Below are 14,686 nucleotides of genomic sequence, written 5' to 3' on the forward strand. Positions count from 1 at the left end.
TTTCGTCCTTTATTTCAAGAACCGCAATAAAAGTACCGCAATACGACATTTTTCATCTTCGAAATGTTCTGTAACAATGTCGCTCAGCCAATTTTAGGTACGGCTCTCATTGACAACTATTCGATATTGTCTCGTTTTCATGGTCCTTTTTGCATTTACCCAGTTTTTGTTCTGTGTCGCATTGTGTATAAATTTTGTGGTGAAAAAATCGTGCGTCACGCATTTATTAAAGTACAACTCTAATGCATTGAATATAGCGCTGTTCCTTTACGTGCAAGAATCTTCAAGTTTTACAACTTTTTACTCGAAAAGCGTTCCTTTACTTCAGACACCATACAATTCATATGGAAGTAGATTACAACTTTTGCTACTTTTGCCGGTTTTACCACTTTCAAAAGTAAAGGAACAGACCATATGTCTGCCTAGTATTCCATTTCTCCTAAAAATATGCTATAGAAAATGCAAACTTATCACATTTGAGGAAATTCGGAATATTATATATTTTGGACTTTACTGTTTTACATTATAGAACATTAAACCGCTAGATTTTATAAATCTTATACTACGTTTACATATATCTCAATTTAGTAATCCACGGGATTTCAAATGTCAATTCCAAAGAAGGTTATGCCGGCAAAAAACTCTAAGGTAAACATGGCCTTATATGTTAATTCTAACCATTTAACCACTTCACAGAGTGAATTTAAACACATTTTTTTTAATTTGTTCATAAATGTTATAAAATGTTTTATTTACTTTTAATAAAAATCTAAATAAAAACAATTCTCAGAAAAATGTAACTTAAAAACGTAATTTCTTAATATATTGCACAGATACCTCTGGCAAATGGATGCATATGAAAAATACCATTGGTCCGAAAATTAGAAAAAATAAAAACCAAAAATATATACAAAATATTGTAAAGGCTTCCATCCATTCGCCTGTAAGTCACACTGTCAAACCAAAAACGGTTCTATCTCTCAGCCTGCAATTGAATGAATGCCTTTATGGATGTTGATGGTGAATTTCAAAAAAGAAAAAATATCTTAAATTTATAATATCACTTGACCTGATGTGTTACAGTTGTTTTAAATGTTAAATATTCAAAAAATGAATAAAAAAAGCTACATTTATAACTAATTTGTTATATAAGTAAAATTAGTAATGCGAAAAATAATACAGGTAACTTTTGTTGGAGATATGAAGAAATAAATTTAAAATAAATGCATTGATATTTGAAAAAAATAAGCGAAGAATATGAAAAATAACTATGTCTTTTAACTTCTTATTAAGGGATGGTGATTATTATAGGGGTATCCAAAAGGGACTTAAGAATGCCATCTGAAATGAAAGAAAATAAGGAAATTATTAGCTCTAAAATTAGACAAATATATTTGTATTTAAAAAGTAAGTACTAGATTAAAGTCTGAATAATTGAAGAGAGTACATATATAGTACACTGAAAGAAAAATGCTTCGTTGTATCAATGAACGGGTTTCATTGATGCTATGAAACGTTCCATTAATATAATGAAATGTTTCATTCATGCAATGAAGCTTTACATTATTTAAAATTCAATAATTTTTGGTTTCATTGTATAAACGAAACGGATTTAATTGATGCAATGAAACTTTTAATTTCTATAAATTGAAGAAAAATATGTATGTTTTGAATTCAAACTAAATAGAATGGGCTAAAAACACTTGTACGCAAACATCTTTAAAAAAATGGCGAAAAATGTATATATCCGATGTGTTTTATTTGCTTTAAAGATGAATGAAACATTTTCATTAAATAAATGAAAGAGTTTCATTAGATAAATGAAAGAGTTTCGTTAAATAAATGAAACATTTTTGAAATTCCGTTTTGCGTTTTGCATTCTTTGTAAATCTGTTAATTTATAAAATTTGTCTTCTAATTATTTTGTCTTTATTAAACAAATTAAATTTTTGACAATCATAAAAAGAACACATTTATATATTGGCTACATATGTATGTATATATGTATAGAATCACATACATAAATTTGTATGCATGAATATTTGCCAAAACTAGCAGAAACGTCATCAACTGTACAAAAATTCGCTACTGTCGCCGATTGGCGTTGGTATACATAAATAATCATCCACATTAAAAAGAATGCTCTTCTCAGTTCTTTGTTATTGTTTGTATTGTCGTTCATTGAATTCCATTTGTGGTTGTGTGTGGGTATTTAACAAGCAAAAAAACACGTGTTGGCAAAACAACCACCGCTTTCTTAGGTACATCAAAAGATGTTCAAGAACATTGTTTTAGTTTGCACTAAACCACAGTCAAGTGTTGATGAAAAGAAGTTATTTTACGTCTGGTGTTTTCAACTTTAAAAACTGTGATGTGTTTAACATGAAAAGAAAATGTAAATATTATTTTTTAAGTGTTTAGTTGTTCTTTTAAGTGAATTTTCATTTATATTTTTCTTGTAATGGAAGCATTCAATAGAAAATCTAAAGATGAGTCGAATGGCGGAGAAACTGTTACCATTCGCCAACGAAGCATCTCTCACTTAGAAAAAGAAAATGTTGTATTGTTGAATAGTTTTCTGTCCAACGGCGAAAGTTAAAGGTAAGTTAATGTTTAGAAAGAAAACCAGATAAAGTACTAAGAAATGTTTTATGGTTTTCAATTTTGCTTACAGATGACAACGCTCAAAAGGATAACTAACTTCGCTGAAAGTAAGTATGAAGTGTTTATTAATGTGAAATGAAAATTCAAATATTGGTTAAATTATTTTTTGTAGTTTTTATGTGTTCGTTTATTTACTTTTTTAATTTTAATTTATAGTTGCAATGGAGATAAAAATAGAAAATCCAATGATCAGTGGAATTACGGAGACTGTCCGTGGCGAATGAAGCACTATGTACTCCCTTAAGAAATCCTAACATCGTGGACGTACACAAAAGTTGGAGGTAGGTTATTGTTCAGAAAACCAGTCAATTTGTTAGCAATTTGTTTATTGTTTCAATTTTACTTACAGATGATAACGCCCAATACTATCATTAATGTGCTTAATACCTGAGGTATAAAATATGACCAGTTGTATTATTGGTCAAAACTAATTTCAATACATGGCAGAATAAGAAGGTAATCTCATTTGAAAAAACCGTCCTTGAGCTGCCAAATACAACCCTACATTCCAAACAATATGAAAGTTGTTGTTATTGTATGTCAATGACAACAATAACAAAATATTGTTTGTTTACATTTTATCTATTATACATTTTTTTGGAACAAATACATCTCAATTATTAATTTAGTTAAATTAGCCAAGTGTAGCATCATCTTTGGCACTATTGCGGGAGAAAGTGTGTTCCTTTTCGAGATTCATTTAGTTAGTGTAATTCTGGACTGCAGATACAATAACTGTGCGAAAAATTGCCAAGAAAGATGGCAAGCAATATGCCTCAAGACACCAAAGTTAATTGATGAATGGTCTCGTATATTGGGAAGGGATGAATCAAGGAAAAGAGTGTTTTCTTGCCAGCAGTGTTTAAGGAAGCCATTGTCCTTGATGTCGTCAACGATATTCATGAATTGATGGCCCTAACTAGCGTATAACTTATTTCGTTGTCAGCGAAAAAGCTGGTAAGTAATTGAATTGGAGCGCTGATGTATGGAATTATATTTTTATCTATATATATATAAAAATGGTGTAAAAAATGTATAGTAATTCATAAAATGAGAACGGCTAGGCCGATTTCTGTAAAATTTTTTGTCAGTTATTCGTATTTTCGAGGAGAAGGTCTTTACGGAAGAAAATTTTGGAAAATCTCTCTGGAAAAGTCGGAAAATTGGAAAAATCGAAAATTGAGTTTTTGTATGAAATTTTATTCCTTAATAGCGAGACGAAGTTCGCCGGGTCCGCTAGTATGTATATAAAATGTGTGTTGCTTGTTACAGGTCACCAGACAGCCGAATCACAGTGTACTAGTCGTGCTGTTGCTTGTATTCCCCGTGTCCGTAGTGGCTGTTGTTGTAGTCATCGCTCTTGTCAGTTGCTTTGTGACCGCCACGCATGTTCGCCCCTACTAAGACTTCCCCAAGGTCGTGTAAACCAGCTACGCTTTGGTATCTGTCATCGCTGCTTCCGGCTTGACAACCTATGTCCAATCTAAGGGTCACAACATTGATGACATATCTAAAGGCAATTGGTCGTTTCTGATGAAGTACAAATGTTGCAAAAGACCAAATGTGTAACGCTTCCGTGCTGACTGTGGAACCATGCCCGACCGTCGTCGCATTGCCTGCTGTCGACCCCTCATCGTATATTGCGTAGACGAATCCTTGTGTCGTGCTTTCCGTAACATTCCCCGGAATTGAAACACAAGTGTTGACAAGCGGAACTTGTTGAAATTGGCTCATGGTGGCTTTGTTGGCAGTGTTGCCGAATTTGCTGATTTATCGTCATTTTGACGATTTTTTGGCCCAAAATTGAAAAATGACGATTTAACGATTTTGTGGTCCAAAATGACGATTTTTCACCTAAGCCAGAAATGCATGAAATAAGAGACGATAACTACATTTTGACCAAAGTTTCACAAGAGATTTTAAGGAAAGCAATGTTCCAAACTCGATTTTTGAGCTTTTTAATGTTTTATAGCAATTTCCAGACGGATTGGCTTTATTTAGGCACATATCTGGCATATCTAGGCGCAGGTATTTCATAGTTTTTGCCCCACATTCAAATTACAACTCTGTTCCTCTTCAAGTTTTACAACTTTTTACTAGAAAAGCGTTCCTTTACTTCAGACACCATAAAATTCATATAGGAGCAGTTTACAACTTTTACTACTTTTGCCGGTTTTACCATTTTCAAAAGTAAAGGAACAGACCATACATGAGCTGAAAAATTTCGTTTAGTTTTGGTAATAGATGAAAATCTTCCCTAAAAAGTTTTCGAGATAAAATATTACTTACATTTATTTTGTTATAAAAAATATGAGTCCAGCTTTATTAACTTCCTACAAATGCCTTCTTTAAGCTGGCAGCCAGTTTTGAATGAAAATTTTTATCGATTTTCGACTACCCAACAACCAAAATGTACGTGTACGGACAAATATGGACAGTCACACTGTCAAGCAAGCGATATTTGAGCTAAGCTACCATTTAAAATGGCAATGTGTACCCAGCTTTACCATACTGCATTGCTTCAAACTCGATAACCATAGGAAAACTATCATCTTCTGAAAGCTGTTTTTATAGCAGTATTTAAGTGATATTGGGTTAGATTTATTGCTGTGGATTGTATATCTTATGTTGTCAGTCTCATTCATAACAAGTGAGCAAAGGCTATAGTCGGGACGGAGCCGACCATGTGATACCCTACACCACTACCCCTGTGCATAAGCTTTTCACTGGTAAACATTTCTTTTAGGGAATATACGCACCGTATCAGAGAAAAATATTGAACTTTTTTGGAGGTTGTACATGGGGACTGATATGGATCATCATCAAAGTTTGGACATAATAAATCCAAATTATAGGAAAAATTTAAATTTAATTTTAAATAGTAAAATTGGGGTTGAAATTGAAAATGTAAACATAACTGACATATGTATATTTTAACATATACATCCAAAGTTTGTCAAACTCTTGTTGGCAATGAAGGGACGGCAGAGCGAATACAACTCTGTGAGCTCTGAGCGTGAGGTTAACTTGTATCATTGTATCATGATTTCAATAAAATGAAATAAACATATTTAGCATTGACTTCATTTTTGTTCATTACGTGAGTATGAAATGACTTCATAACATGAATGAAATCCTACGTTGTATCAATAAAATTGATTTTGAGCCAACGTAAGGCTTTATTGCATAAATGAAGAAGTGTCATTACAACAATGAAAGTATTTCATTGCATTAATGAAAAAGTTTCGTTGCATTAATGAAAAAGTTTCATTGCATCAATGAAGAAGTTTCATTGCATCAATGAAGGAGTTTCATTGCATTAATGAAAAAGTTGCATTGCATTAATGAACAATTTCGTTAATTTTACTTCAATGAAACTTTTTTCATTTATTCAATGAAGCTCTACGTTGGCTCAAAATCAAATACAAATTTCATTGATACAACGTAGGATTTCATTCATATTACGTAGCTTTTTCTTTCAGTGTATAATCTCGCTAATCCGGACACCGCACAGTGGTTCAGAAATCGAAATTTGTTGTCGTCACTGATATTTTATTTCTATATCGGATTTAATAGTAAATATATTGAAACTAAGGAATCCAAAATATTAGACCAAAATATTGGAAACTGCGGGCGTGGGGTGCCCCAAAAGACGACAATTTCCCCATTTTGGAAAAAAAACGTTTGATACGTTTCTTTTGAAAATTTCTGATGAAAGAAATAGCTATTTCTCAGAAACTGTAAGAGGTATTTGGTTTGTTCCAGAACATGCAAGAACCTACTACTTTTTACTACGATAACATTTTTTCATTTATGTTATCGGAAAAAAATTGTAAAAATTAGTAGATTCTTGGAGTTCTGGAACAGACCAATAGTGTTCAAATAGTGATGTCCGAAATACTTACTTACTTAGTTGGTCCTCTACAGAACATTTGTCCTATAAGCCAAACTAAGAAATGGTTTGTATTGCTCTCTATTTCTTGTTGCTTTGCTTTTCCAATTTGGAATACCGTGTTTTTCGATCTCCTCTTCCACTTGTTTACTCCATCGAAGCCTTAGCCTTCTTGTTCTGCTTCTACCGCCATGTGGCCCGTATTTATGTGCCATTTTAGCGGGTTCATCATCACTTATTCTTATGACATGGCCTAACCAACACAATCGTGTCGTTGTATAGCCGATACCAGCTAGGGGGAGGCCCGCCCCTCCACAATTTGGTAATTTTTATACAGTTTTTGTATATTTTACTCACAAAACATCAAATTTTTTCTTTGGGTAGTGAACTGTGTCGAGAGGTTCTTTCCCATTTTAACTGAGGACCGGGTTAACAGTTAAAGTCATCTTACAAAGCCGAATGAGCTTTCCTGGGATACCAAATTCACATATGGCTTGGAATACCTTTTAACGTAGGGGGCTGTCGAAGGCTACTTTATAATCGACAAAAAGGTGGTAGTTGTTGATCTGTATCTCTTGGGTCTTCTCCAAGAGTTGCCGCATGGTAAATATCTGGTCAATGGTAGATTTGCCAGGTCTAAAAATGCATTGGTATGGCCCAATTATTTCGTTGACAATAGGCTTTTGTCGTTCGCGCAATATATCTGATACTATCTTATACGCAATAGGGAGAAGACGGGAGAAGACGCTGTTCAGATTCCAATCGTCGGTTACGCGATCTTCCTGCCATATGGTGCTAACTAGTTGATGGATAAACTTTATCAGCGTATCACCTATGGTTTTGAACAGCATACTTTGTGAGCCATCGACTCCTGCTGCCTTATTATCCTTCAGCCGGTCTATTGATGTCTTTACCTCATCTTACAATCTTCTTGGATATGCGGTATCTTAGTCGTCTTCGCTAGTATTGGACACCCAGAATTTTTCCTTTTCCATTTCTCTCTTTTTCCTGCGGATACCTCTCTCGCGCACTACGCTTTGCTACTGATCATATAGTAGCCCCATATGCCGTAATTTTTTCTTCGGTAAACTACGTCACTCTTACCGATATCTAACTTCTGCGTTGTACATAATTTGCTGCAACAAGGTGGTCATCCGACTATATGTTGGCTCCTCGGAACGATCGTACATGAAACTCGCCACATAAATGTATTCCATTTATCACAACGTAATCCTTTTTTTTAATCGCTTAGAATAAATTTAATATCATGGACAGGGCAACGGTCATATGTTTCACTTGTATTATAGCATTGTTGGCCAGCAGAGAAAAAGCGACACTAAATCCTATGCACGAGTGCATAGGCGTCAAATTTAGTTGTTGTTGTGATGCCTTTCCCAATCCATCGTATTTCGTAATATCGGCCTTGTACTTTTCAAATACACTTGCCAATGCCAGGTGCAGATTCGCATGGTCCTTAAAACGTTTGCGGGGGTCGTCAACTTTTGAGGGTTAGTTTTTTTCCTTTTTATTTCTTTTTTAAAGTATGTTTCTTTTTGGAGGGAGGGATGGGTTATGAGCCCAACGCCCAACCCATGTTGTTAACGTTCTTATGGGCGAACGCACGGCACATGTTAGCTCACGACCTTTAACGGGTGTTAAAGGCAGCTCCCCAGGTGACACCACGGGGTGATCAGTATCCACTTGAGCTAAAGGAAGCCCGTCAGGACCGGTGTTTGGTATCTTACCCCTACGTCACTCCATATTATCGGACCTTCACAAAAATTGATAGCTTTCTTCCTCTTTGTGATCTCTTCCGATCAAAATTCCGACCAGTAGCGTGGTTACAAAGTCAAAGTGGATAGTCGGACCATGTAGCTACGACTGTCAATTATTTTTTCTCTGGTTTGGGTTTCTTGAATGAATCTAACCGAAGCAGAGGTATTCGCACTTACAAAGCTCAGATCATCTTTATACCCTCAGCCTTTAAGGCCTGAGTACATAAGCTGCCTTGCCTTCTTGCGTTGCTTGCTTCTGATAAAAGAATAAAAAAGAAAAGGGCAACCTAATTCGAAATTGTCTCGGCCTTTTTTATTCTTTTATTTTTGTTATGTCAGATATGAAGCAGGCGAGGCAGCTTATGTACCCAGGCCTTTAAAGCATGGCATACACTATCAAATTTGATTGCCAAGCCGATGAACTCCTTCTGTACGTGTGAGCTTGATAAGTGTATGGCAAAGCATTCAATCAGTCTTCAATCTGCAACGGAAAACTTCAAATTTTCCTCAAAAAATGAATGAACTTACATTTTTTTTATTTCTTCACAAACACAATGTTCTGTTTTTCAAAATTGCTTTTTGGAAATTTTCAAAATAAACAATATTCATCGGATTGATTGGGTTTCATTTTGAAAATCAAAACTATTTTGATTTTCTTCAATCCATAAAACTCACACACACATTCTCAAATTTTTAAAAATTTACACATACTACTACAAATGTTGACATCAAAATTTGATAGTGTATGGGGGCTTTAAGGTCTACGTACATAAGCTGCCTCGCCTGATTGCCTTGCTTGCTTCTGATAAAAGAATAAAAAAGAAAAGGGCAATCCAGTTCGAAATTTGCTCGGCCTCCTTTATTCTTTTATTTTTATTATGTCAGAAATGAAGCAGGAAAGCAAGGCAATCAGGGAAGGCAGCTTATGTACGCAGGCCTTTAGGCTTAGGAGGGTATATACCCTTTGATACGACCAAAAAAGTGCCTTATCGCAATAATGGTTTAGACCCCAAGTACATATGTTTGGACGAAATCTGTTTCAGACAATTTGGAGTCGATTTAGCCATGTCCGTCCGTCTGTCAGTCTGTCTGGCTGGTGCGCACGATACCTCTCGAACGGATTAACCGATTCGGCGTCGCAATATTTTGTTCAAACTTAGATCAAGTTCGAAGATGGGATATATCGGTCAACTCCTTCGGGTACCACCCCCACAAAAGGTCAAAATTTTTCATTTTGTTTTGCAAAATAGTCAGGCTTAATCCCATAGTCGTTGTTTCAATATTTTATTAAAACAACTTTAATTTATTAGTGGGAAAAAATTGGCGATGTTTACCAAGGGGTAAGGCAGGGAATACTATAGTTTCAGATCTCGCCACAGATCTTCATCAGTTCCCTTGTTTCTTGTTTTTCAACAAGAAACTTTTTATACCCAAGTGTCAATTGCTAGCTCAAATAGATACGTGCGCAAAGAAAAAAACAAGAAACAAGGGAACTGATGAAGATCTGTGGCGAGATCTGAAACTATAGTATTCCCCAACCCTCCTAATTGTGAGACCGGGCACCGTCAAAATGTTGTTTATTGCTGTAGTATGCAATACCAACAAATTAGTTATGTGTTTTTTTCGTCGAGAATCGACGAACGCATAGCAGTGGGAAAGATTTGGTTTTGTTTGCAAGTGAAGTTGCTAGAGTTTAGGTAGTGCCAAAGAAATTCTCGATCAGAGTGTTTCTTTGCGCACGTATCTATTTGAGCTAGCAATTGACACTTGGGTATAAAAAGTTTCTTGTTGAAAAACAAGAAACAAGAGAACTAATGAAGATCTGTGGCGAGATCTGAAACTATAGTATTCCCTGCCTTACCCCTTGGTAAACATCGCCAATTTTTTCCCACTAATAAATTAAAGTTGTTTTAATAAAATATTAAAACAACGACTATGGGATTAAGCCTGACTATTTTGCAAAACAAAATAGAAGTCGTCATCCCAAACAAAAAAACGCCAACCCTCCTAGTCAAAATTTTTCTGTAAAATTATTGGAAGGGTGCAATCGATTTGGCCCAAACATTGCACATCGTACTATTCTTTCCAGACATACATAGATCGGGTTAGAATTTGGACTATATCGGACCACTCCTTCGTGTACCTCTCACACAAAATTTGAAAATAAGAGCTTTTCTCGGATCGTCTTGACATTTTTTTCAGCAGGTTGTCCTTGCGACGAACTTAACGACGCAAAGTGTCCGATTTTCCGAAAAACCTGGCCAAAACTCTAAAAATGAATGAACTTTGACTTAACCTTTGGTTCCTATGTTTTTCGGGCCGCTGATTACGTTTTTGATATTATTTAACCCTCAGGCGGTCATTTAAGGGGTCTTTTTGGTCCCTCCTCCTATAAAATGTGATATTATCGGATCAAAATATTCTACAAATGTTTTCGGCTAATGTCGTACTTCATCAAAGTTTTGGCAAAATTGTCATACAAAGCATCATTTTAGAAGAATGGCGTCAAAGACAAAAATGTTCTTAGCTAAATTTCACTATAAGTCACCAAAGAAATGAAATCTCTATTTGCATTACATACCAAGGAAATATCGGTATCAATTTTGCCAAAAAACCAAGAAACTAAAATAGGGGTGCAAGCTTCCACAATTTCTACAGTTTTGGAAATATTTGAGTTAAGATCACTTGGAATCCTTGCACTTTAGGAGTATAATGTCTTTGGCAACTTTACTGATAAGAATGCAAGGAATATTTGTTTTAAAAAATTAACCCTCGTGCGAGTCATAAAAGGGGTCCTTTTGGTCCCTTTTTCCACAAATCTTTAAAATCTCCTATCAAATATGGTCGGATCAGACCAAAATATTCTAGAAATTTGTTTGCCATAAAAATTTACTATAGGTCTTAAAATACATCAAAACTCTGGCCCTATACTATATTCTGACATTCTGAATGAAAGAAAATCTGTATATACCTGCAAGACAAAATATCACATAAAAACGAAAAGTGCAAATATGTGCAGGATGTTTCGATGGAAATTGGTAAAAAAACCCTTCCTTTTTTATGAAATGATAAATTACGCGGCGCAACTCGATCTTACTCACAACTATTTTCATAATTTATTGTGAAAATTGATCTTGAAAAAAATTAACAAGTACGGACATCAATTATTAAAGAACGCACAATTCATTGGCGACACTGAACATCTAAAATACGTTTCACCTACCTTTCATTACAATTACAAAAAGAAAATATTTAAAAATCGTTGTTTATTTTGCATATTATCATAGATTTATAAACAACTTAAATATTGAAAAGAAAAAAATCCAAATAGGGTCACTTCGACCTGCTTTTATACCCACTTATTAAACAAGAAATGTATATATTTTTTCATAATTAAACGCACTGGGATCCTATAAACAATATCTGACCCTTTTTAGTGTAAATTGATAAATTTTTTTTTTTCGATTTTTGGCCAGGTTTTTTGGAAAATCGGACACTGTGCGACGGTACAATTTTTACAATTTTTCGGGATAATGGCCTAAGGCTCCACGAAACCCTGACGTCACCAACTAAAATGTCAAATCCGCAAGATAAAACTCCCAGAGAGTTTCTGATTGGTTCAAACTTTGCACAAGGTATTATATCTTCCAGTCATGCATCATGTTGAAATATTGACTATATCAGTCCCGTCCTTCGCGTGCCTCACACAAAATTTGGGAAAAGCGCAGTTTGAGGTCTCGTCTCAGATCTATTGAAATTTGTTTGCAGAATTTTTTTCACGTTCCTTATTGCAACCCACAGTTTGTCCAAAATGTGTTTTTTGTGTCATAAATGGATATATGCTAACGGATGAAGATACAGCTATGAAATTTGGAAGAGATGTTTATCAAATGGAGATCTTTTATATTGCATTATTTTTCCAGAGATGCTCCTCCCCCATTAAGATCCAAAAATGTAAATTTTCAGCCAATTTGGTTGAAAAATGTGGCCAGAAACCTTAAATAACATTAAAATGGGAGGTACAGTTTTATGGGGGCTATATCAAGATGTGGACAATTTTTGGTAAGGATATTACTTGATCGTAGAAAACATTATATTTATTTTTTTAGCTAAATCGGTTAACTGTTGTAGGTAAAATCCTGCACTAACCTACTATACCTCAATCTAAAGGTAAGAAGTTCTACTTTCGTTAGCAGTTTTGAATTGCCCTAATGGAATCGAAGATATTTTTTGCTGCCAACTTTAATTTCACAACAAACCGGTAAAAAATTTAGCCAAATCGACTCGACATTTATAACACACTCCACGCACTGCGGTGTAGTTTATAACATTTTTGTTTTACAACCGAATTTGATTGATTTTATATTCCGTATAAATATTTTCCATAAATATTAAATAATTTTTTTTATCAAATAACTTTGTACATACCCACAGATTATGCTTTAATATACACTATTGTTTTTCGAATATGTACGTTTTTTTGTTTTGTCTTTTTGGGCTGTTCAGAGATATCGACGTCTTTTTGTTGTTCCATACGATTCGGTACTAAATGATGTTTGGACAAGCGAGCAGAAACAAAAAAATACAAACAACAATGATTCATTTACACGCTTATAGGCCGCTTTTTGTTCTTGTTGTTTGCCAGAATACAGTCAAACTTTTCTATAACGTAGCTGTTGTGGTTATTTCCTACGTCATAGACCATTTGCTATAAAAAATTATTCTTCATTGGGACGTTCGTTAGTGGGAAGTTCGACTGTAATTATTATTGTTGTTGCTGTTATTGTCGTCATTGCTTGGTTGGTCGTAGTACACGTAAAATACCAACACCATTTTTTGCCATGTTTTCACCATTTTCGGCTGGGTATTAATGGACTTAATCATTCACACGTATCTGCATATATAGTAGATATGTTCATATGTATGTACGTTGATCGGTGTGTTTGTACTGTAATTCTCGAAGCCGATTACCCCCAAGCACTCACTCGCCCTCATGCAATTAGACATAACATATTTATTGTGTATTGTTGTTCTGAAGTTTGTTAATAAAAAAAACTCATTTACCTGCTGCAGCACAGTAGTCACTGAGGACCAAACAGAGATGGGTCGGTCAGTACGACGATGCTACAATGAACGTCTTTTACCGAGGACATTTCAAAATGACACATTTGCAGGTATGCCGTACGTACATATATGAGAATGCTATCTCTGAACGTCTTCATAAGTCCAGGTCCACACTACAGTGATTTCACTGAAGAATTTAAACGAAATTAGGCGTTCTTAGATCGAGTTCCCCATCACAGCAATTTCATAATATTACTTTAATATGGAACTCGATCGTTTTGACGCAAGTATGTATTTTCGGAGGAGGTTAAAACATCTGAACTCCAGCTTCATTCATCCAGACTTGCTGCAATACGGATAAAAGCAGAATTCTTCAACATCGACTTTATTTGCGCTCATGCTCCCACTCTCACAAGAACGAACAGACCAAAGATATATTTTACGATCGCTTAGAAGATGCATATGGCCGCTGTCCCGCCCATGACATTAAAATTATGCTAGGCGATTTTAATACCAAAATTGGAAAGGAGAATATGTATGGCCTCACAGTCGAGAAATTCAGTCTCCACAGCAAAACATCTGACAATGGAATGAGGCTGATAGACTTCGCAGCGGTAAAAAAAAACATGTTGTTTAGTAGTACCAGATTTAAGCGTCTCGACATTTATAAGGGCACCCTGGAGACAACCAAAAAGAGAACAAGAAATCATGGAAAATGGACGACATTCGGGTTATTTCCCTCTTTTGTCAAGGAAGGTTTGGGCAAAACGAATGTGCTATTCCATATCATTGACACTCATGGTAGAACAAAGAAGGTAAAGTAAATACTACAACAAATACAACTCAACAACAACCACAAAGGAATTTGTTTTTGTTTGTAACGTTACTGTCACCAGTACATGTAAACAAAACAAGGAAATTTCTATAAATTATTGGAATTTATAAAACTAAAGGCCTGCGTACATAAGCAGCCTTGTCTGATTGCCTTGCTTTCCTGCTTCATTTCTGACATAATAAAAATAAAAGAATAAAGAAGGCCGAGCAAATTTCGAACTGGGTTACTTTTTTCTTTTTTATCAGAAGTAAGCAAGGCAGCTTATATACTCAGCGCTTAATATTTTTTCACATTTGATTGAATATTTTGAAAACATGAATGTATATACGTCACATTTTCAATTTAATAGTATCCATATCATTCTACTAAATGGATAATTTCACGCAAAAAGTAGAAGTCTTGCAAAAATGTTTGTGGTCGCTAAAAATTCATTGGAAAAGGAGAAGTTGTTTCAAA

At 34.8% G+C, this 14,686-nt stretch overlaps 1 protein-coding gene and 1 pseudogene across 4 annotated transcripts in view; one reads left to right on the forward strand and one right to left on the reverse strand.

The window, feature by feature from the left end:
• Positions 1–696: 696 nt before the first annotated feature.
• The window catches only part of LOC141405867 (uncharacterized), a 37,726-nt gene continuing 23,736 nt past the window's right edge, over positions 697–14,686 (reverse strand). For 2 of the 4 annotated variants that reach the window (XM_073990708.1, XM_073990709.1), the window contains one exon: positions 697–1,341. In XM_073990708.1, coding sequence (XP_073846809.1) covers positions 802–933 — 132 coding nt within the window. In that variant the 5' untranslated portion in view covers positions 934–1,341 and the 3' untranslated portion in view covers positions 697–801. The remainder of the gene's footprint in view (positions 1,342–14,686) is intronic. The other 2 variants (XM_073990707.1, XM_073990706.1) reach the window with 1 other exon arrangement.
• On the forward strand, positions 3,424–4,510 carry LOC141406001 (large ribosomal subunit protein uL4-like; annotated as a pseudogene).

The sequence above is a fragment of the Musca autumnalis genome, unplaced genomic scaffold, assembly GCF_047663935.1.
Source record: "Musca autumnalis isolate F117 unplaced genomic scaffold, ASM4766393v1 scaffold_5, whole genome shotgun sequence".
NCBI classification, from domain to species: domain Eukaryota; kingdom Metazoa; phylum Arthropoda; class Insecta; order Diptera; family Muscidae; genus Musca; species Musca autumnalis.